An 18,757-nucleotide genomic window follows, 5' to 3' on the forward strand; every position below is an offset into this window, starting at 1 on the left:
TGCAAACAGGCCGCAGTTAAGCCAAGCCTAGCCTGGCCAGCTGCCAGAGCTGCTGAAGGAGCCATGAGAGACCTTTATGATAGGAAAAGGCTGCCGCCGACCCACTCAGAGATGAGACAGCGCCTGCATGCCGTGCCTGCGTGCATAAAGGAGATGTCTCGATATTGGTCTAGCCCCTTTAAAAGTAAGCTCCCCACCAAGGGACACTCGATGTTGGAGATTCATGGGATGGAGTAGCTGGGGTTGGCCGGACCCTCAGCAGTGGAGCCTTCAGTGGCATATCACCTCCATCCCAATCGACAATCTGTTTTCTCCTCATCGCAGTTTTCACTGCCAAGTAAGGCGGACCGTTTGACCGCCGCAACCTTTCAGAGGGTGTACAAATACGCGGGGCAGTACATATGCCCGCTGAATGCTGTGACTTTACTGTCAGCATATCAAGCTTTTGGGAGATTTTAGAGGAGATGGGGTGGCAGTTGGACTCAGGTGTACCGAACCCGGCACTCTGGGATGAAATTTGTGTTGTGAACGATATGATTTTGCGCTCCTGTGGTTCAGGGCTGCGGCCACGTAATGGGCCTGGCCGTGTCAGGTGAGAGAGAAACCTGTCAGGCCTGGACGACACTCAGAAAGCGGAGGTGATGGCTGGCCCTTACGACCCGACTAAGGGCTTGTTCGGGCCCGCTCTAGAGAAAATGAGGGAAACCAGTACCCTCAGAAAACAGGAGCATGAGGCTTTTCACCTCTGTTTGCCACGCAAGCAGGCGGCACGACCACCCTCTCAGCTGATGCGGTAGGGCTTTGCAGCAGCCGCAGCATTAAGAGGGTGGCCAATGACTGCGAGAGCTGTGAGACCTCCTCACAGCGGACAGGTCGGTCAGAGACCGCATCCGGATGGCTCCGGACCTTGGGGAAAGCATTCCGAGGAAAGGAAGAAAAAGCGTGCGACCTGACACACAGGATTTTCCCCGGTCCTTCTCTCTCCGCCCGTGAAGAGAAGAAGGCGGGAGTTCAGCCCTTCTGTTATAAGTTCGATAAGGGCTCATTATGTTCGCTCTCCTCCAGTTCAGAGAAAATAGGGAGGTCAGAGCCATATGCAGTGTCACCAAGCACTTACACACACAAGGCAGTTGATGATAAAACATGCATTATCGCAGCCAAGCCACGGGCTGAGGGCGATTTGCTCCCCGGGTTCGAGAAATATGACAATAAATGTTGCATTATCGTAGCCAGGCAAACAGCCGAGGGCAATATGTTTAAAAAAACCCGAAAAATGCAAAGACACGAAATGCGCTTTACTTTTCTTTTTTACTTTTCTTTTTTTTACCTTTTTGGGCCTTCATCAGAAAACAAGACTAGGCACACAGTTGTCAGGAAGATGCCACCTCATGTGGGATATTTGTGCGGAAAGTAAGTTTATGTTTTTGTCATTTCATTTGTCATATCAGCCATTCTATGTCTGCCTTATTATTATTATTTAAACGATGTTTTGATGTCACAAAATACTTTGTTTTCTACTGTATTAACAGTTTGGTAGTCTATATTTTAATTATCTTCTAAACAATAATAAATCAGTTATAAATTTGCCATATTAGTATGCAGAGAAACTACTGTCAGAGGAGCCTCTGACATTTCCTAACAACACTGCTGCAGTAAAACTGTATCTGAGACAGATTGCAATGACCCTGTTAATGAGACTGGTACATTTGTTTAATTCTGTGGTTTTAACTTATGTAATACATTATTTAAATGATTAACACATGCATGCAATTATTCGGGATCTCATCCACCCCCAGTGCCTTGACACCGAGGAACTTCTCAACTACCTCAGTGACCTCAGCTTGGGGGATCGACAAGTCCACAACCGAGCCCTCAGCCTCCACCAGTGGTGTAGTCTAGTTTTTTGTAGTGAGTATACTGTGATTTTTTTTCCCCCTCCCAGCCTCATATGCACCCATCCTAGAGCGACACCTCATAGGCACCACCACAATTACTAATGCATAAAATATGCATCTACATGTAATTGTGAGCATAATGTAATTGTCAACATTCCAATTTATTATAAGCAACAAAATACAGTCTGCTGATAAAAAATCTGCGTATCACATAGACTACACCAGTGCCTTCCACCGTCCGAGAATGTCCCCAGTCGAAGTCAGCAGATTCCCACTCCCACTGTAAACAGTCTGTGCAGGGCACTGCTTCCCCCTCCTGTGGCGCCGGACGGTTTGACAGAATTTCTTCGAGGCCAACCGATAGTCCTTCTCCATGGCCTCACCGAACTCCTCCCAGACCCGAGTTTTCGCCTCCGCAACCACCCGGGAAACTCGAGAGAAATACACCACAGTAAATAAAATGGAAATAATTTAATGTTCCGTGGGCGACCCGGTACCATTTGGTCCGCGGCCCGGGGGTTGGGGACCACTGCTCTAGACCGGAACATTAAATTATTTCCATTTTATTTACTGTGGTGTATTTCTCTCGGGCTTGTGTGACTTTCCATGAACGAGAGGTTAACCGGGAGCTGAGAGACGTCACCTAAAGCCGCACCGATACCGCGCATGCGCAAAATATCATGATTTCGGGCCAGATTTAGGTGACGTCTGGAGCTGAGCGGCTGCAAGCGGCAGTGGTGTTGTAGCTTTGGTGGAGAGAGAAGGTGTGTATCGCTCTTCTCTCTGTTCACCGGTACTTTGTCATGTTTAACAGTGCTTGGTGTACGTGTATATTGTGTTTGCTCAAATTTAATTAGCAAAAATGAGCACGAAACAGACGTCGTTAGAAGGTTAGAAACTCTGCCGGTGTTATGGATTAAAAGTCATGGCGAATACCCTGAGATTGTCACCACAGCACTTAAATCCCCATTGTCATTTCCGACATGCTATCTGTGTGAAGCGGGGTTTTCTGCAGTGAAGGCAACCAAAACAAAACAACAGAATAAACTGGACATAAGCGACACACTTCGGGTGTCATTGTCTCCTGTTACCCCAGATGGAACCGTCTCGTTGTAAAGAAACAAGCTCAGGGTTCTCATTGATTTAGCGTCGTAGTGAGTTAAAAATGCATGATTAAATACAATTAAGTTAAAATTATTTATTTTAATTTAATTGTTTAGCTGCCACCCCCACCCCCAGCGGGCCGCGGTAAAATTATCAAACATTGACCGGTCGGCGGCGAACAAAATGTTGGGGACCACTGCTCTAGACGACATATTTTAAGCTGCATTTTAGCAACAGCGCCCTCTATGGTCACAACATACGATGGGTCACAGATTTCGGTGTAACACCGGAAACGCTACCTTTAGTGTTTATTTTCATGCGATATGTTACTCCATAGATTTGTTCACTACTTAGGCCACAAAATAAAACAGTCCACGCGCACTTTAGAGCACTATCTAGGGCCCTATGTGCACTAAGGAAGCCATTTTGAAATACGGCCGTGTGCTAGCATGTTAATATCATCGGATGCGACGTTATAAACTTCTTCTGTAAGTAAACAAGTTATCTGTCGAGTTTATTATTGCTTCAAAACACTAGCTGCCGAAATAAACAGTGTTATATACTGTAACTTTTAACAGTTTAATGTCAGCTTTTACTTCTTATTCTTTTACTAAGAGAGCGAAAATAATAAATAACTCTAAGTTAGCATTAGCGTTAGCATTAGCAATAGCAATGATTCTGTTTTATGTGTTTTTTTATTTGCTTGTATAAAAATAACACAATCCAAAAAATGTCCTACAGGTTCAACTTGTCTTAGAAATACATCAATAAATCGCTCAGTTCTCCAAATAATTTAATAACTTGATGACTAGATAATGAGGTCCGTCTGGGGCATCATTTTAACTGGAATTAGAGCCTTTATGTTGGCTAAAAATGATAATTAACAGCTAATAACAGCTTGTTGTCATTTTTTTTCTGGACGATAAAAACACTGCAGTTGTGTAAAGGACACACACAAGACCATAGAGATAAAGCTTAAGACTGAAATAAGAGGAAAAACATGAACCAAACATCACAACAGAACAGACACTTATATGACACTTATATATTAAATATCTACTTCAAGGATTAAATCATGTATCTTTCGTCACATAATCATGAGAAAAAATAAAATAGAGTCATGACTTGGTTGTGTAGCTCTATAACCTATAATAGTGACTGTCAGTTCACTAGTATATAAAGCCTCCAGTGAAGGATGGTGTTTGTTTATAAGAGAGGACTAATATTTTTTTACTATTAATATTTTAGTATCAAAGTTACCATTAAAACAAATAAAATGTAAAAATGTGTCATTTTTTATGATTATCATTTTCAGCACGAATTAGAAATATAAAAAATCTTTCTTTGATAGATTAAATGTATATTACACTTAACAACAGTATTAAATGGGATATATGTTTTACATTTATGGTTAAAATTAGTGGTTACATTCATGAGACACTTGAGGACACTTAATCAGATTTAAATAATCTGGTGTGTTAGACATTATCAATCACACGACAGTATGGTCATTATTTTAATGGCTTTGTGGAGAACATTCAAGTCAGTTTGGTGTGAAATAGAGGGAGGTAACGGATTCTCATAACCTGTAATAGTGCCTTATCAAATTTGGTGACCCTGCTATAAGTTTGTTTCTGTTGATATTGATATGAGACCCAAATCCATTTCATTATATAATATAGAGGGTGTTGGGCATCACCAGAGTGAATTTGGAGAACAATAACGAATTCCAGTATTTTATTCAGCACTTTATTTCCGAATAACAATAATTCAAATGTTTTCAAATTTGTTTAATTCAAATTTGGAATAATAATAATAATCTTATTGTTGTGTTATATTTAATTTATATAATTAATTATAATTAATATATATAACTAGATTTGTAAAGTTCGTCGTGACAAAATTTGATGTTGGCTTTGATGAGGCAAGTATTCGCAAAGGCCGGTGCTTTTTGGAGGCGAGTGGACATAAGGGACAGTGTTACTTTTGGAGGCAAGTGGACAGAAAGGTTTTTTTCAGGACTCATTTTTTTAAGCACACGCGTAAAGGTGTGGTGGTCATGTGACCACAAATTATAGTGCAATATAAAGTCATGTTTCACAAACAAAAACCACATCAACAGTTTTTTTTTCTTCTTTTCTTTCAGTTTATCTGATTCCCTTTATAGAGAAGACGATCCGGCAACATGTCCCGTCCTATGGGTGACAGCCATAAGCGGTTTTTACAGACCATGATGAGGAACGGTATAATCAGTAGTGTTCAAGCCAAGGCACTTTATCGCCATTGTTGTGAGACTCACGGAGGTATGTAAGTTATTGTCTGTGGTGAAATACAGAAAACCAGAAAACAACCATTTGTACATCGAACTCCTCTAACAAGGTTTGTTTTTGTGTTGTTCCTCTGTAGCTCATTATTTGCCAGATAAGTTGGAGGAATTCATCGACGTCATCAATACTAACCTTCAGCCCATGTTCATGCACGTTAGAAAAGGCACGTCAGAAGAGGACGGAGCACAGCACTACGCTTTGGTCAGGAAGAGGTTTAACTCTGTAGATTAGGCTTAGCTGTGAGCCAACAAATCATAATGTTTTCTTTTTCTCCATGCAGGTGAACGTGGCCGAAACAGACATCACGAGAATGTCTTCTGATTACGCGGATAACGAACTGGAGCTGTTCAGGAAAACGGTAAACACGTTTGCTTCCTCTTATCTTCGGCTCTGTTACAATAACAATTAATGCCATCAAAATGATGTTCATTTACATTTCATCCCACAAACCTTATTTCTCCTCGGCTTAACCTGTCGTGGTTATATCTTTTTAACTCAGATGGATCTGATTTTAGACGCCGAGAACGGTAGCGCCTCTTCCACCGATCTCCTGAATTGCGCCGATCGTCTCCAGACGAAGAAAATGAAAAAGAAAGAGACGGAGCAAGTGCTGAATAAGTTTGTTCAGGACAAATGGTTAAGTGAGGTATATCTTCTGTCTTGATTACAGTGACGCACTTTGCCTCAGTTTTTCATGACATGGATTCCACAAGATGTTGGATCCGTTCCTTTGAGATGTCGATCTGTGCTGACTTTATTGCTTCGCTGTAGCTTTTTCAGGCGAACTGCCTTTCTGTGAATCTCCAGTTCTACCTCATCTCAAAGGTGTTCTGCTTGATTTAGAGAGCAAGGCCACTCACTCGTGACCTGATAACACTTCTTAACACTTTCAGGCTTTGTTGAAGACATATTAAGAGAAATTCCTGTTAGATCGGGAACATGCCGGAGCTTGGAGCATAATTATGGAGATTGGATTCTGACCGAATATTTCTATATCAATTCAATATATTTAAAGTTACCTAGATAGTTTATCTTAGGCTTTAACTAAGTATCGTGTGTTTAACGTTAAAGGTGAAGACTGAATTGATATTTTTTGATGTCTCTGTCTTTTCCAGAAACAAGGAGAATACACTTTAAGCACTCGTTGTATCATCGAGATGGAGCAGTATATGCGTACAGTTTACCAGGACCTCATCAGGGTGTGTCACGTGTGCCACAACATCGTCTTACAGGTGAGCGACATACCGGCTGAAGATCCTTCTGGTCTTAGCGCTCAGTAGCAGATCACTGTAAAAGAAACACCTTCAAGGAAGTGTAACCACTGTGCTTCAGTAATACAGTAAATCCTGACGGCACAGCAGAGCCGTAGTAGATTTCTCAAGCTGACGGTGGGGGACTTCTCTCTGTATAAGCACAATGCATATAAACGTTCACTCGCTCATTATTAGGAGCACTTCTACCCTTCATTTCTGCCTCCCTGCTTGGGAGGAAACTAGAGAAGCTGGATGAGAACATGTAGAGAAGCAAACACCGAGCTGTTAGGTCGCAGTGTCTCCCAGTGCAACACAATCATCAGGGTCGAACCTCGGTTCCACGGCCCAGTCACAGTCTACCTCAGAAAACACCCCTCAGTATGTAATTTCACCACATCATGGGGGACGTGATGGCTTAGTGGTTAAGGTGCTGGACTACTGACCACCAAGATGCCACTGATGGGCCCCTGAGCAAGGCCCTTAACACTCAATTTCTCAGTTGTATAAAATGAGATCAAAGTCACTCTGGAAAAGGGCGTCTGCCAAAACGCCATAAATGTAAACACCAGCTCCCACTTCCTTCCCCGTTTAGCATTTTATCAAATCACCCGTGTCCGCTCACGTTGTTCTCTACATTTAAACGAGTTTATATCTGTACTGGCTTTAGACGAGTTAATATACAGACGCGGTAGATTTAATCATAATGCTGAACATACTAATCACTGTTTTTTTTTATTTATTTCTTTTGATAAGGTATGATTAGAGTTTTCTCTCAGATTAACGTTTGCCAGCCAATTTGTTTGAAGGTCACTAGAGTCGAACAGAAACCAAAGCCTGTCAGCCCTGAAACTGTAAAAGCGAAGTAGCTTTTTATGAGCTTTATTACATAAGACACGCTTTGCAGAGGCGTCCGTGTTTTTCCCTTTTTACATCCTGATGCTGGAAATGACGCCAATACGAACGCAGGATTAATTTGTGTCTACGTGTGGACCGTTCCTTTAAAGTAGCGTTGATAAATCATGATATAAGATATCTGCTCAGTGTTGGTGAAAATATATATAAACGATGTTCTGACGTCTCGGTGACTAATCCTATGCTTCATATTTCCAGGGCCAAATCTGTGAAAACCCTGATTGTGGGATCAAGATGCATTATTACTGCGTTGCCAGATATTTTAAAGGGCGCATCGACCCACACTGCCCTTCCTGCAGTGCCTTCTGGGCTCATGAGGTCCCCGGTAAGAGTCTTTATTACGCACAGATTTGGTGCAGATGGAAAAAAAAAAAAACACTGACACTTTGTGTAATTGTTCATGTCGCTGTGTCAGAAATCCAGCCGGAGTCACAAAGCCAGTCTTCGTCTGCCAGAGAGACGTCTGCTCCTACACCGTCTACGGTTGCCACACGACGCTCCAGGAGGCTGTGACGTCACACACCGCATCCTCATCTCAGGGCTGGAGTGGAGAATAAAATGTGATACCGTGGTTGTATTTTATTTGTTCGTTTTTATGTAACATGCTGTACAGGATGTACAACGGTAAGCAACTGCACTATAGATATCCTGAAATAAATAACAAATGGAAATAACTGCTGTATAGTATAGTAAATATTCAGAATAGGAAATTTATCGGATTATATACTTTGCCTCTAATGTCCGTCACTTCTTTTTATATATTTTTGATACATTTAATAAACGAATGTTTATTGTTTGAACATATCGAACTAAATGGATTATTTGCTGGACCTGGTGTTAACTTGGCTACAGTAAACACATGATATACCGTGTGTAGGTGAGAGTACTGTATAAAGTTCCTCCTGATACGAATAAAACAGGAACATCAGTCTCAATCATTATAATAACAAATGCCAAATAATTACTAACAATAAGTAGCTGAGAGGTAGTGAGTCTTACTGTCAGAACTGACCGTGTTGGGTTCAGGACACGTCCAAGCCGTACACATCCGTATTACGTCGGTGATGGGGAATCAGAGGCAGAATCTAATCTAGAGTAATCCTGTGAGACGTGTGTGTGACGCTCACAAACTGAATTCAATATATCTACGTTGTCAACATCTGGCATTGTGACCTTTGGTAAGGTTTTCGAGGTACTTTGTAGAATCTGGCACGGATTTTATATATATATATATATATATATATATATATATATATATATATATATATATATATATATATATATACCTCCAAAGATGGGATACGCGAAGAAAAGAATTCCACGGTGCTGTAATGTAGATGTGGTGAAGATAAAGGCCCCAATTCATTAATTTCAGGGATACGGGAAAAAATCTTTCACAGAGGCGTAGGAAATTTATGTTTTGTAATTGTGATGTGAAGAACGCTGATGATCTCACAACAATGACAACAGCCAAGGAGTGGGATATATGGTGTATGGTAGCCTAGTGGTTAAGGTGTTGGGCTACCAATTGGAAGGTTGTGAGTTCAATCCCACTGTTGGGCCCCTGAGCAAGGACCTTAGCCATCAAGTGCTCAGTTGTATAAAAATGAGATTTTTATCGCATATTCGCTCTGGATAAGGGCATCTGCTGAATGCTGTAAATGTAAATATGAGGCAGAGAGTGAATGGTCAGTTCTCGAAGTTTGTGATTTCTAGACAACAGTCAGAGCATTTATAAATTGTCAGGTCTTGTGGTGTTTCCTGTATCCTGTAATTAGTACCTACCAGGGTCACGGACCTCCGTCTCGTCCGAGCCCATGGAAGAGCTACCGTAGCACAAAGAGTGTTAAAAAGTGAATGTTGGCTGAGATAGAAGGGAGTCCGAGGTCCTGTGGAAGCCTACGTAATATGAGACAGGTGGGTTTAACGTTCTGGCTACTTGTCACGGCAGCTTTAAATTAGGATACGGATGGAGGGAATCGTATTTAACAATGCATATCACACAATTATTATAAAACTAAATGTTTACTGAAACATTTTGCTTGGAAAATAACCTGTACGATTTAAACACTGTAAAAATGACCATTTTTTTTTATTCATGGTTAAAAAATAAAAATGGAGACACTCTTCTGGAGAGTTAAGATCATGACCACCAGAAGCTAACAGAAAAGCTGAGCTCCAGTGAGCGCACGTAATGCCAGTGCTGTCTGGGGATGAAGAGAACTTCACCAGGCTCAAGCACACACTCCTGAAAGGAGGCTTTGAGGAAGTCTGGGAACTGGACCACGTCTGGATTTTCAACATCCACCTGGAATGGAAGTCATCATCATCATCATCATCATAAGGCACATGTATTAATTTATGCCACCCACCCAAACGAGGTTGCATCGAGAGATGAACAGGTTTAGAGTGCAGTGTGTACCTGGCTGGTGTTGTGCAGAAGCTTGGACTGATGTGGATAAAGGTTCTCGCTTTCATCGGTGCTGTACAGACGAATGTACTTTCTCCCAACCACCTGTTATTCCCCGGAGAATAAAATCCCACAGTGAGAAACAAATACTGTGTGTTGCAGAAAATCGGCACAGATGGTCGCTAACATTTTACCTGAGCCAGAAAGTTTTGCTCGGGATCCTGATGCAGTGGAGAGACGGTCCCTCCTGGCCCGAACCAAGCGTTAATCGTGATGTCATCTTCATCTCGCTCTCCAAGGCAACAGTAGTCAGGGATACGGATATCTTCTTTCAACTCCGGCACCTGGAAGAACGTCGATTACTGTTAGCTTCGTGTTCTAACTCGTTAAGACAATAACTAAGTCTGAACTTCACGACGCTGTAAGATGAGGTCCAACAGCATGTGGAGTCAAAGACATTTTAGCTGTTTACCAAAGTATACTGATGTTGATAAAAAATGATTATTTCAAAGTGCAGATATTCAGCTTTAATATTGAATCCTTTAACAAATCCTTTACAGTCAACTGTCTGGGCTTTTTCCCTGGTGATGTTCTGCCTGGTTTTTCCTGCAGCTGTCTTCACTTTCTGCTCGTTTATGAGGTTTTTGCAGCTCAGTTAGATTCAGCTCACTGTGAAATCTCCACTGTGAAACTCCGTCCAATGAGTTTAAAAGCATTTGGCAAAAGGTGAGAAGATATTATCATCATGTGGTGAACCTTCTGTATTTCCTCTGGTGGAATCTTCTCTCAATTGTTGACTTTGACACAGATACATCGACCTCCTCAAGGATCTTCGTGATCTGGTCAACTGTTGTGTAGGGATTTATTTCACCAGGGACAAAATTCTCCTCATCTATTACAGTTGTTTTCTGTTTGTCTTTAGGCCTGTTGGATTTCCTGAGATCATCAGCGTGTTCTTTCTTTTCAAGAACCAACTAAATAGTAGATTCTGCTCTCGCTCTCATTCTCTCTCTCTCAGGGTCTCTCTTTCACTCTCAGTATTTCTCTCTCTGTTTCTCTTTCAAGACTTGATCTTTTAAAAAATAAGACTCGAGTTGACTCCGGTATCTTGTTGTACACAGATATGTTCAAATATTCTGTGTTTATAAAATGGACTTGACGGTAAATAGTGTAACAAATGAAACTGTCATCACTCATATATTTCCTTATGTGTATATAAACATTATGACGCTTAGCGCATGACCAGGACGAGTCAGAACAGTAAAACAGAATGTCACCTGATCAAAAAGCTGATGCTGAGCCAAGTATCCTGTAACATCCTCCCTCTGTAAACACACACACACACAGCTTTATAACCAGCCCCAGTGATTTTACACCGAAAAACTATCATGGTATATAGACAGTAAAACTGTACTTGGCCTAAAATGTAGCTGTCGATGAACTCGTTCACTGTAAGGAGCTTCTGCGACCACTCTTCATCAGTGTACCGGGATCCCAGCTCGACAGGAACCGTCCGGAAACCTGCTACCGCTCGCAGATACTCTATACTTGTGCAAAATAAGAAAAAAACAGATTTTAACTATGCAGAATCACATAGTGTTTAATTCATTTAATATTATTAGCATTTATTAAACACAAATCATTCAATTATGGGAAAAAGATGTCGCTCGCTTTATTATTGCTATTCGATCAATTTCCTTCCTATCGCTTTCGATTGCTGTGCACACACAGACACACTTAGAAAAGCATTTATTTACACTTTATATACCTCCAGGTGTGCTCACTGAAGGCAGGCCAGTGGTCGATGATTCCCTCGAGTATGACTGGAATTTGTGGCTCCAGAAATCCTGAGCGGAAACTTTCCAGAGCTGGGCATCGAATCCTCTGTACTGACAGTGCAGGGTTGATTATGGGCTTCAGGATACACTCTTTTCTAACTTTCTATTGACAGAGAAAACCTGAAGTGAGCATACAGCTTTGTCTGAGGGCTGTCTATACCAGTCAAAAAGCATCATCATCATCATCATCAATAGTATAGTTAACAATATTAAACGATCGAGTTCATGCATCTGAACATCATGTAAAGGATCACCTTTGGACAAGGCTGTTCCATGTCCACTACTTTGTCAGGAATCACTTTATTTTTCAGAACTACTATAAGTCTTTGTAGAACATTATCCATAACAGAGGCACCCATGAGCAAACCCATGTCACATGTCTTTATCGCATCCTGGACCTTGTCTTGTGATGTCTCTCCTCGACACGTCCCTACAGCTTTAAACAAGCAGCCGTAAGAGTAAACACGTCTCCATTCCTTGTCCACTTCTCGCCATGTTCCTGTGTTGAGCTTCTCCCAGGAGTAATCAATAACAACCTGAGCTTTTTCAATACAAGAGGAGATGAATGATGTGTACAGCTCCTTTCTGCTGAGCTCTAACATCACCAACACACTGGGTTCAACTACATCACTGAACACAAGGGGGAACTCGGGTTCAGACGCAGGCAGCAGTGCCATCACGTCTCTCCAAACGTGATCCATGACTCCTGCATTGATGACGTCGTGTTTGTTTACAGTCTCGTGTTCAGCACACGTTGTCCATCACAAACCGCAAAAACAACTATTAACACGCTGTAGATTTTCGAAAAGCCACGTTTATACACATCTTCCGAGTCAATAAGACAATTCTGAAATAATTTCATTCGTTAAATATGTTTAATTATGTAAAAAAACAAAACAACAACAACCCGATAAACGTTTCTAAATAGATTTACTGCGCCACATCAAAAACCGTCCGTATTGAAACCTTGCCCCTACACACTGAGTTCCTAGTGCTATTTTCTTTCGTAATTACGTATATAATATCTGTTAAAACCTGATTAAGAAACTATTTGAAATGTTTTATCATAAAATGTTTTTTTTTACTTGGCTTAGAAAGCCTTTTTAGGACAGATTACTGCTGTGACAGTCATGACTTCCTAGTTAAACTAATATATATTGCCAGTGTGCTAGACCCCACTTTACCCCCCCTCCCCCCATTATCAGCCCACTGGACCATGAAGCTGAAGGAAACTGATCACAATTTATCTTTTTTTCTGTCTCCTCAACACGAGAACATGGTCATTTACCTTCTAGATGACCTGTGAATTTCAATTAAAGGCTTCCTGAGGCATCCAACACATGGAATGAGTTTCATCCTTGGCAGGGTTGAAATAAAATAAATACCAGATGACATTTATAGGTTAATCAGATTGATAGGATGCTACAGGAAAGCCTAATAACTTTAAGATACTATGTGCAAGCATCCTTAATAAATATTCATATGCGTATCATATACAGGCCGGAGAGTTTATTAAACCGGTATTAAATATTTACGTTTGCTAAAGTTACAGATGCTCTTTTTATGTGAACTGATAACATGAGTTTTTAATATTTTTTGCTCGATTTGTCGTTGATTTATGAGTAAACATGTACGATTAAATAATTTTGCTTGCTGTACAGCAGCGTGGAGTCACTAGCAAGTAATGGAATAAAATAAACAGTAAAATTAGAGAATGTCATTATTTCATTCATTTTGATCATCCTATAATACTCCAGTAAACTATTATAAGAGAGAGAAAAAAAACGAAAAAGAAAAGAGGAAATAAAGAAAAAAATATTTGGAAAAATATATTTTTTGGTATAATTTTGGGCTTTGGGGCTATAAATGTGTCCAGATAAATGACGGAAACTCCTATTATCATTGAGCTCTCTTTCTCTCTCTCTCTCTCTCTCTCTCTCTCTCTCTCTCTCTCTCTCTCTCTCTCTCTCTCTCTCTCTCTCTCCCCCTCCGTGTATGTCTGTCTGTCTCTCTGTCTCTGTCTCTCTGTCTCTGTCTCTCTCTCTCCCTCTCTCTCTCTCTCTCTCTCTCTCTCTCTGATAAAAAAGAATAAACATACATTGGGGTTGATTAGATTAACAGGCGTTTTATATATATATATATTAAACAAGATGTTGATGAGATTAACGTTGAGCTCAAATCACTACTGAAATGCACAGCAGTCATATAAAAAAGAAAGAATAATTAAATAGATAAGATAAACCATATATCTAAATATTTTTAAAGATAAATAATATGCACAAAGGATGTAAAAAGCACAGCACTGGAATAAATAGTCTGTTCATGCTTTGTACGAACCCCTTCATATTAATCTTCTATCATGTATCTCTGCGATGTTACAACAATAAGATGATCTCGGAAATGAACAGGCTTTGTAGATTTGATTAGACTTACTGTAGGACTAAGCGAGTGCATCATCCAGGCTTTGTAAAGTAGCTGTTTTGCACATTGCTTTGACAGTTATTTCTAAACTGTCAGGTCTCAGTATCATCTGTGATAATATGTTAGCGCCTCTGACACCTGCTGCTGAAATTCTGACAAGCTGTGAAGACACGCAAGCACTGGAAAGCAAGAGAGACAGTTTGGTTCTCTATTACATCTGGGTTTGCTTCAAATGAACCACTCGTGAAATGCCTATAATATCGTGGGGCAGCTGGAAAAGCTGACTCGACACTACAGTACTTCTCTGCCCTCGATGACTTTGCCTGTGTATGAAACACACAGTCTTGGCTTCAGCTGGTGTTGCACAGCATGTGCTCTCTCCTCGCTTGCTTTCTCACCTTTTGGCGTTACGGATGAAAGCTTTGTTCCTGGCACATGACATTATTATCCTATTTACTTCAGTATTGCGACACGGTTCTGACACGAACTCGAAAGCTTTCTCTTTATTAACGACAAATTTTCCCTAAATGATTTGTATGTATGTGTATTGATCCTATTTTATTGCTGATACAGAAATATCTTTACTGCTGAAATGAGCTGATCAGCTAAAACGGACCCAAAGCAAACACAGAGAAGGAGGAGGAGCTTTTTCAGGACCTCAACCAGGAAAATACACAGGACTGAAGCTTGGATTTATCTGGACACTGAATACTACAGCCAGATTGTTTGCTAAGAATATAGCGCAAATATTACAATAAATGCACACATCTGAAGCAGTCATACTGTTCTGCTATCAATCAATCTATCTATCTATCTATCTATCTATCTATCTATCTATCTATCTATCTATCTATCTATCTATCTATCTATCTATCTATCTATCTATCTATCTATCTATCTATCTATCTATCTATCTATCTGATATCGGCCCCTCTGGGAAAGACTCCAGGTTCCCTGCATACCTGTGTAGTAAGTGCCACAGAAAACTGATGGATGGATGGATGGATGCATTATCCAAAGCCCAAGTGCCAGGCTGATTATTTGTATTCTAGGAGTGTAATACAATTGCTATAGTCTGTATCTGTTTCTGCTTTCGACCCTTAGCTAATCACAGCCATGCTGATGTTCAGCTGTAGCCTGATCTATAGACAAAAACTTTATACAGTGTGGCCAAATGTTTTTGTTTTTTTTTTCCCCTCAAGGAGCTACCAGTGATTAATAGCACATCGGCTAGCTGGATGGCTAGCTCACATTGATTTCTACATTCTCATTTATGACAAATTGGTGTTCTTTCTTCTACATCTACAACTGATGAGCTTTTATATTTTATTGTCTTATGTAAAGTTATGTTTTGCAATATCCGATGCTGATGTCATTATCACTATTGTAACGGTTTCAGACTAGGAAGTAGACTTTTACTTGATTTAACATCTGTATCTCTTTATCTGTTCTTTCTAAAGTCACAATGCTCTTAGTCACATCCCTACAGTATTATTACCACAGCAGGCTGTTTCTCTGGTCCTCTGTCCTCAGCTCTACACTAGTCACTAGGTAGTTTATTACTGCCATTATTTTTACACAAAGCTCTTTAATGGTTTTCAGATCCTTCTTTCTTCTTTCTCTGCTAAACCCTAGAATTTCACTGCAAACACCACGAGAGATTTCAGCTTCGGCTTTCCAAAAGGAAAGAAAATGCATAGACTAAAACCTCTCTGAGAGTATATGACGAAGAAACCTTGAAACACTAAACGGAACATCATCATCATGTGTGTGAGAGCAAGTGGAGAGAGGGATTATAAATCATTTCCCTTCTACAACTGTGTTCTATATGTCTGTCTTGTTGAAGTGATGAAGAACTGATCACTGATGGAGGCTCCAGTGTAAAACTCTTCATATCGACTGCAGTCCAAAGTCACCATGGTTTCTGATGGAAGATTTACCATCAGCATTGATCTTATGTATCTCAGGCTCCATGTGGTCCATCTTCAGGAGCAGTGATGAGACTCCGAGCAGAAGTAGAGCATCAGGATGGATCAGGCAGGTCGTCAGAGCAGAAGGGTTCACGAGCACTGGATTACGCTCTTCTTTGTTCGTGTGTTTAGTGTCTGGATTGTTTAAAAATTTCAGAATCCCCATGTCTTAATATACAAATCAGCTCATTTCTGTCTAATGAAAAATTTAATTTCTTTCTAGTTTCTAACTGAGATTAAAAATTGGATACAAAATCAACCTTTTTATGTGGCAACCAGTGTTTACACAGAACACCTACAAACCGGGAAAAACACTGAACGTTGGATGTGTTGAGAGCTGATGTGTAGATTACATGAATATAAGCGACAGGTGAGTACGGTAGATCTCTGCAGGTTTACCGTTAGGATAAAAAAACCTGCCAGAGAAAAGCATAGAATAAAATATCTATAATTCACACTGTGTATTTTTGTGTATATTCTCTTGATTCTTCCTATAGGTGCATGTTAGCTTATGTATACCTGGTTTTATAGAGATATTCATGTACAGAGGCATCAGGATACAGCTGTATCTGGATCACTGGCTCGTCTTTGCTCCCGTCACGGAGCAGGTCATTCAGCACACGTCCATCCTAATCGCTCACATTACAGCCTGATGTCATGATGAACTGAGAAAAGAGCTCTCTGACACCAAAACACTGAAGACAGGTTCATGGAGAAGTAGGTTAATCGGCTGTTTGGAGCAAATTGCAGTCATCTGATCCTAATATTAAAAGGTAAGACACAGGAAGCTAAACAGACATCACAGCAGGATGTATCCCTGACTGCTATCGTTATATGCTTCTTATATAGAAGCATGCAACACTAGGAAGTCTGCACCGCTGCTACCTTGATGTTACGGGTTCTAAGCAGGCTTTCATTCACACTGGTAACTTACTCTGAAATAGAGCACGGTTTACATGAAAAGTTGGTAACTCGAAAGCTGTCAAGTGGATAAGGAAGTGCTGCGCAGTGACCACACATTCACAGCACAGTGTGACAAGTGTGTCGGTATTACATGATGTTGTGGCACATTTTATCCACGTGATTCTCACAGTCCTTAACGTACATAACTGTGGTTCTGTGAAACCAGTACTCACTGTTATATAGAACAACTGTCGTACTAAATTCAGTCATACTTTCACTTTTTGTGTTGAAGCTTTGCTGAAGGGTCCTGAAGGAATTTGTCTTCACTCGGCATCAAATAACTGATGCATGGCTTCGTTTAAAAATGTTATTTATTAATTTATTAATTTTAATTAGTATCTATGACTTATCACTTGGTAACCTCCAGATAAACCCTTCCTAGTTTCACAGGCACAGTTATTGAAGGCAAGGCCATGTGACACCTTCACTCAGTCCTGTGTTGTTTTTTTTTGCTGAACGCAGGAGAGTGTTTATTAGAAATGTCAATACCCAGACTTCATTGTGTTTCTCTTGTGCTTTCTTGCCCTTTTTCATCCTCTGCGTGGATGGAGTAAAATCCTCTATATCGTGGGTGACTTTGCTCCAACATTTCAACAGAAATGTTCTTTCATTTCACAAAGATAAGTGAGCTTCAAAGTATTTGATTACAAGTGCAATCAATCTTTACCACAAGTGCATACAAACCTTATGAAATAAATTCATTTTGTAACAGCGCCTGACCCGAGCGAGACATACTGCACAACGCTGACATCGAGGTGTGCTTGTTCTCAGCCGTGCTGTGGGCGACTTGTACCTTACTGGCATGTTATCAATATGCTTGCTTAGCCTCGGCTTGGCGGTTGGAGAAGCAAATGATTTATTTAAATGCGGCTCATGCTGTGGGGAGTGGTTGGAGGCGGGAGGTGGGGTGGGTGGTATGGGGAGTTTGGGGTGTAGACACGCTGAAGGTCAGAGGCTCGGCGAGGCCGTCTCTCTCTGGGCTATCAGTGTTGACATCACCTGCTGGCTGACTTCCAGAAGGCTTGTCAGTACGAGCAGCTGACCTTTCTCAGGCTCATCGTGCGGTGCAGGGTCGAATCTGGGCTCTCGATCGTCTCCTGGCCTCGTTAACACCTGTCACTCACCACCTGAAAATGAATAATAAAAACACAATTGAATTAAAATGCTCTTTTGTAGAATTCCTTTGAAACGTCTCCACGGAGGAGTTAGATGACTGTGATTATGACGGAAGCCGCTGTAATGAGAGAACCTCTATTTAAAGGTGACACATGGTCAAGGTGAGCGTTTCCATGATATTTATTTACTGACAGAATGACAGAATCAATGAATGCTCCATCTGTGCAATCACCTGTCCTGCTATTTTAGGCTTGAAAACTGCCTTTCCATGATAATTCAGCTAGATTTATGTCAGCAGTATTTATGTATTATGCAAATGTATTGTTTTTTCCCCCTGCAAGGCCCCAACAACACTCTATTACTAACCTTTTAGATACATTGCTGACAGCATCATTATTCCATGCTATGAAAATCCAGCAGCGCTTTATGTGCAGTACGTTTGAGTCAGGAGAAATCAGGAGCCATTAAAAAATTTCTGTGCTATTGTTGGATTTTATTTCTCAGCCATTTTAAGCATCAATCCCAATGTTGTATTTTTCACATACTCT

The 18,757-nt window shown here is 40.7% G+C and overlaps 2 protein-coding genes across 2 annotated transcripts; one reads left to right on the forward strand and one right to left on the reverse strand.

Annotated features, from left to right (window-relative positions):
* Positions 1 to 3,316: 3,316 nt before the first annotated feature.
* On the forward strand, positions 3,317 to 8,291 carry nsmce1 (NSE1 homolog, SMC5-SMC6 complex component). Its single transcript, XM_027157341.2, has 8 exons — positions 3,317 to 3,487; positions 5,146 to 5,302; positions 5,406 to 5,527; positions 5,607 to 5,684; positions 5,826 to 5,972; positions 6,442 to 6,558; positions 7,690 to 7,816; positions 7,907 to 8,291. Exons 2-8 carry the CDS (start codon positions 5,185 to 5,187, stop codon positions 8,002 to 8,004), a joined length of 807 nt encoding a protein of 268 aa, XP_027013142.1. The 5' UTR covers positions 3,317 to 3,487; positions 5,146 to 5,184; the 3' UTR covers positions 8,005 to 8,291.
* A 1,273-nt stretch (positions 8,292 to 9,564) lies between these two features.
* On the reverse strand, positions 9,565 to 12,715 carry kdm8 (lysine (K)-specific demethylase 8). Its single transcript, XM_027157342.2, has 7 exons — positions 11,994 to 12,715; positions 11,670 to 11,842; positions 11,316 to 11,448; positions 11,179 to 11,226; positions 10,096 to 10,245; positions 9,914 to 10,006; positions 9,565 to 9,799 (listed from the first exon to the last, which is right to left on the reverse strand). Exons 1-7 carry the CDS (start codon positions 12,438 to 12,440, stop codon positions 9,635 to 9,637), a joined length of 1,209 nt encoding a protein of 402 aa, XP_027013143.2. The 5' UTR covers positions 12,441 to 12,715; the 3' UTR covers positions 9,565 to 9,634.
* Between the last annotated feature and the right edge of the window lie 6,042 nt (positions 12,716 to 18,757).

Source organism: Tachysurus fulvidraco, chromosome 24, assembly GCF_022655615.1.
Source record: "Tachysurus fulvidraco isolate hzauxx_2018 chromosome 24, HZAU_PFXX_2.0, whole genome shotgun sequence".
Lineage (NCBI taxonomy): Eukaryota > Metazoa > Chordata > Actinopteri > Siluriformes > Bagridae > Tachysurus > Tachysurus fulvidraco.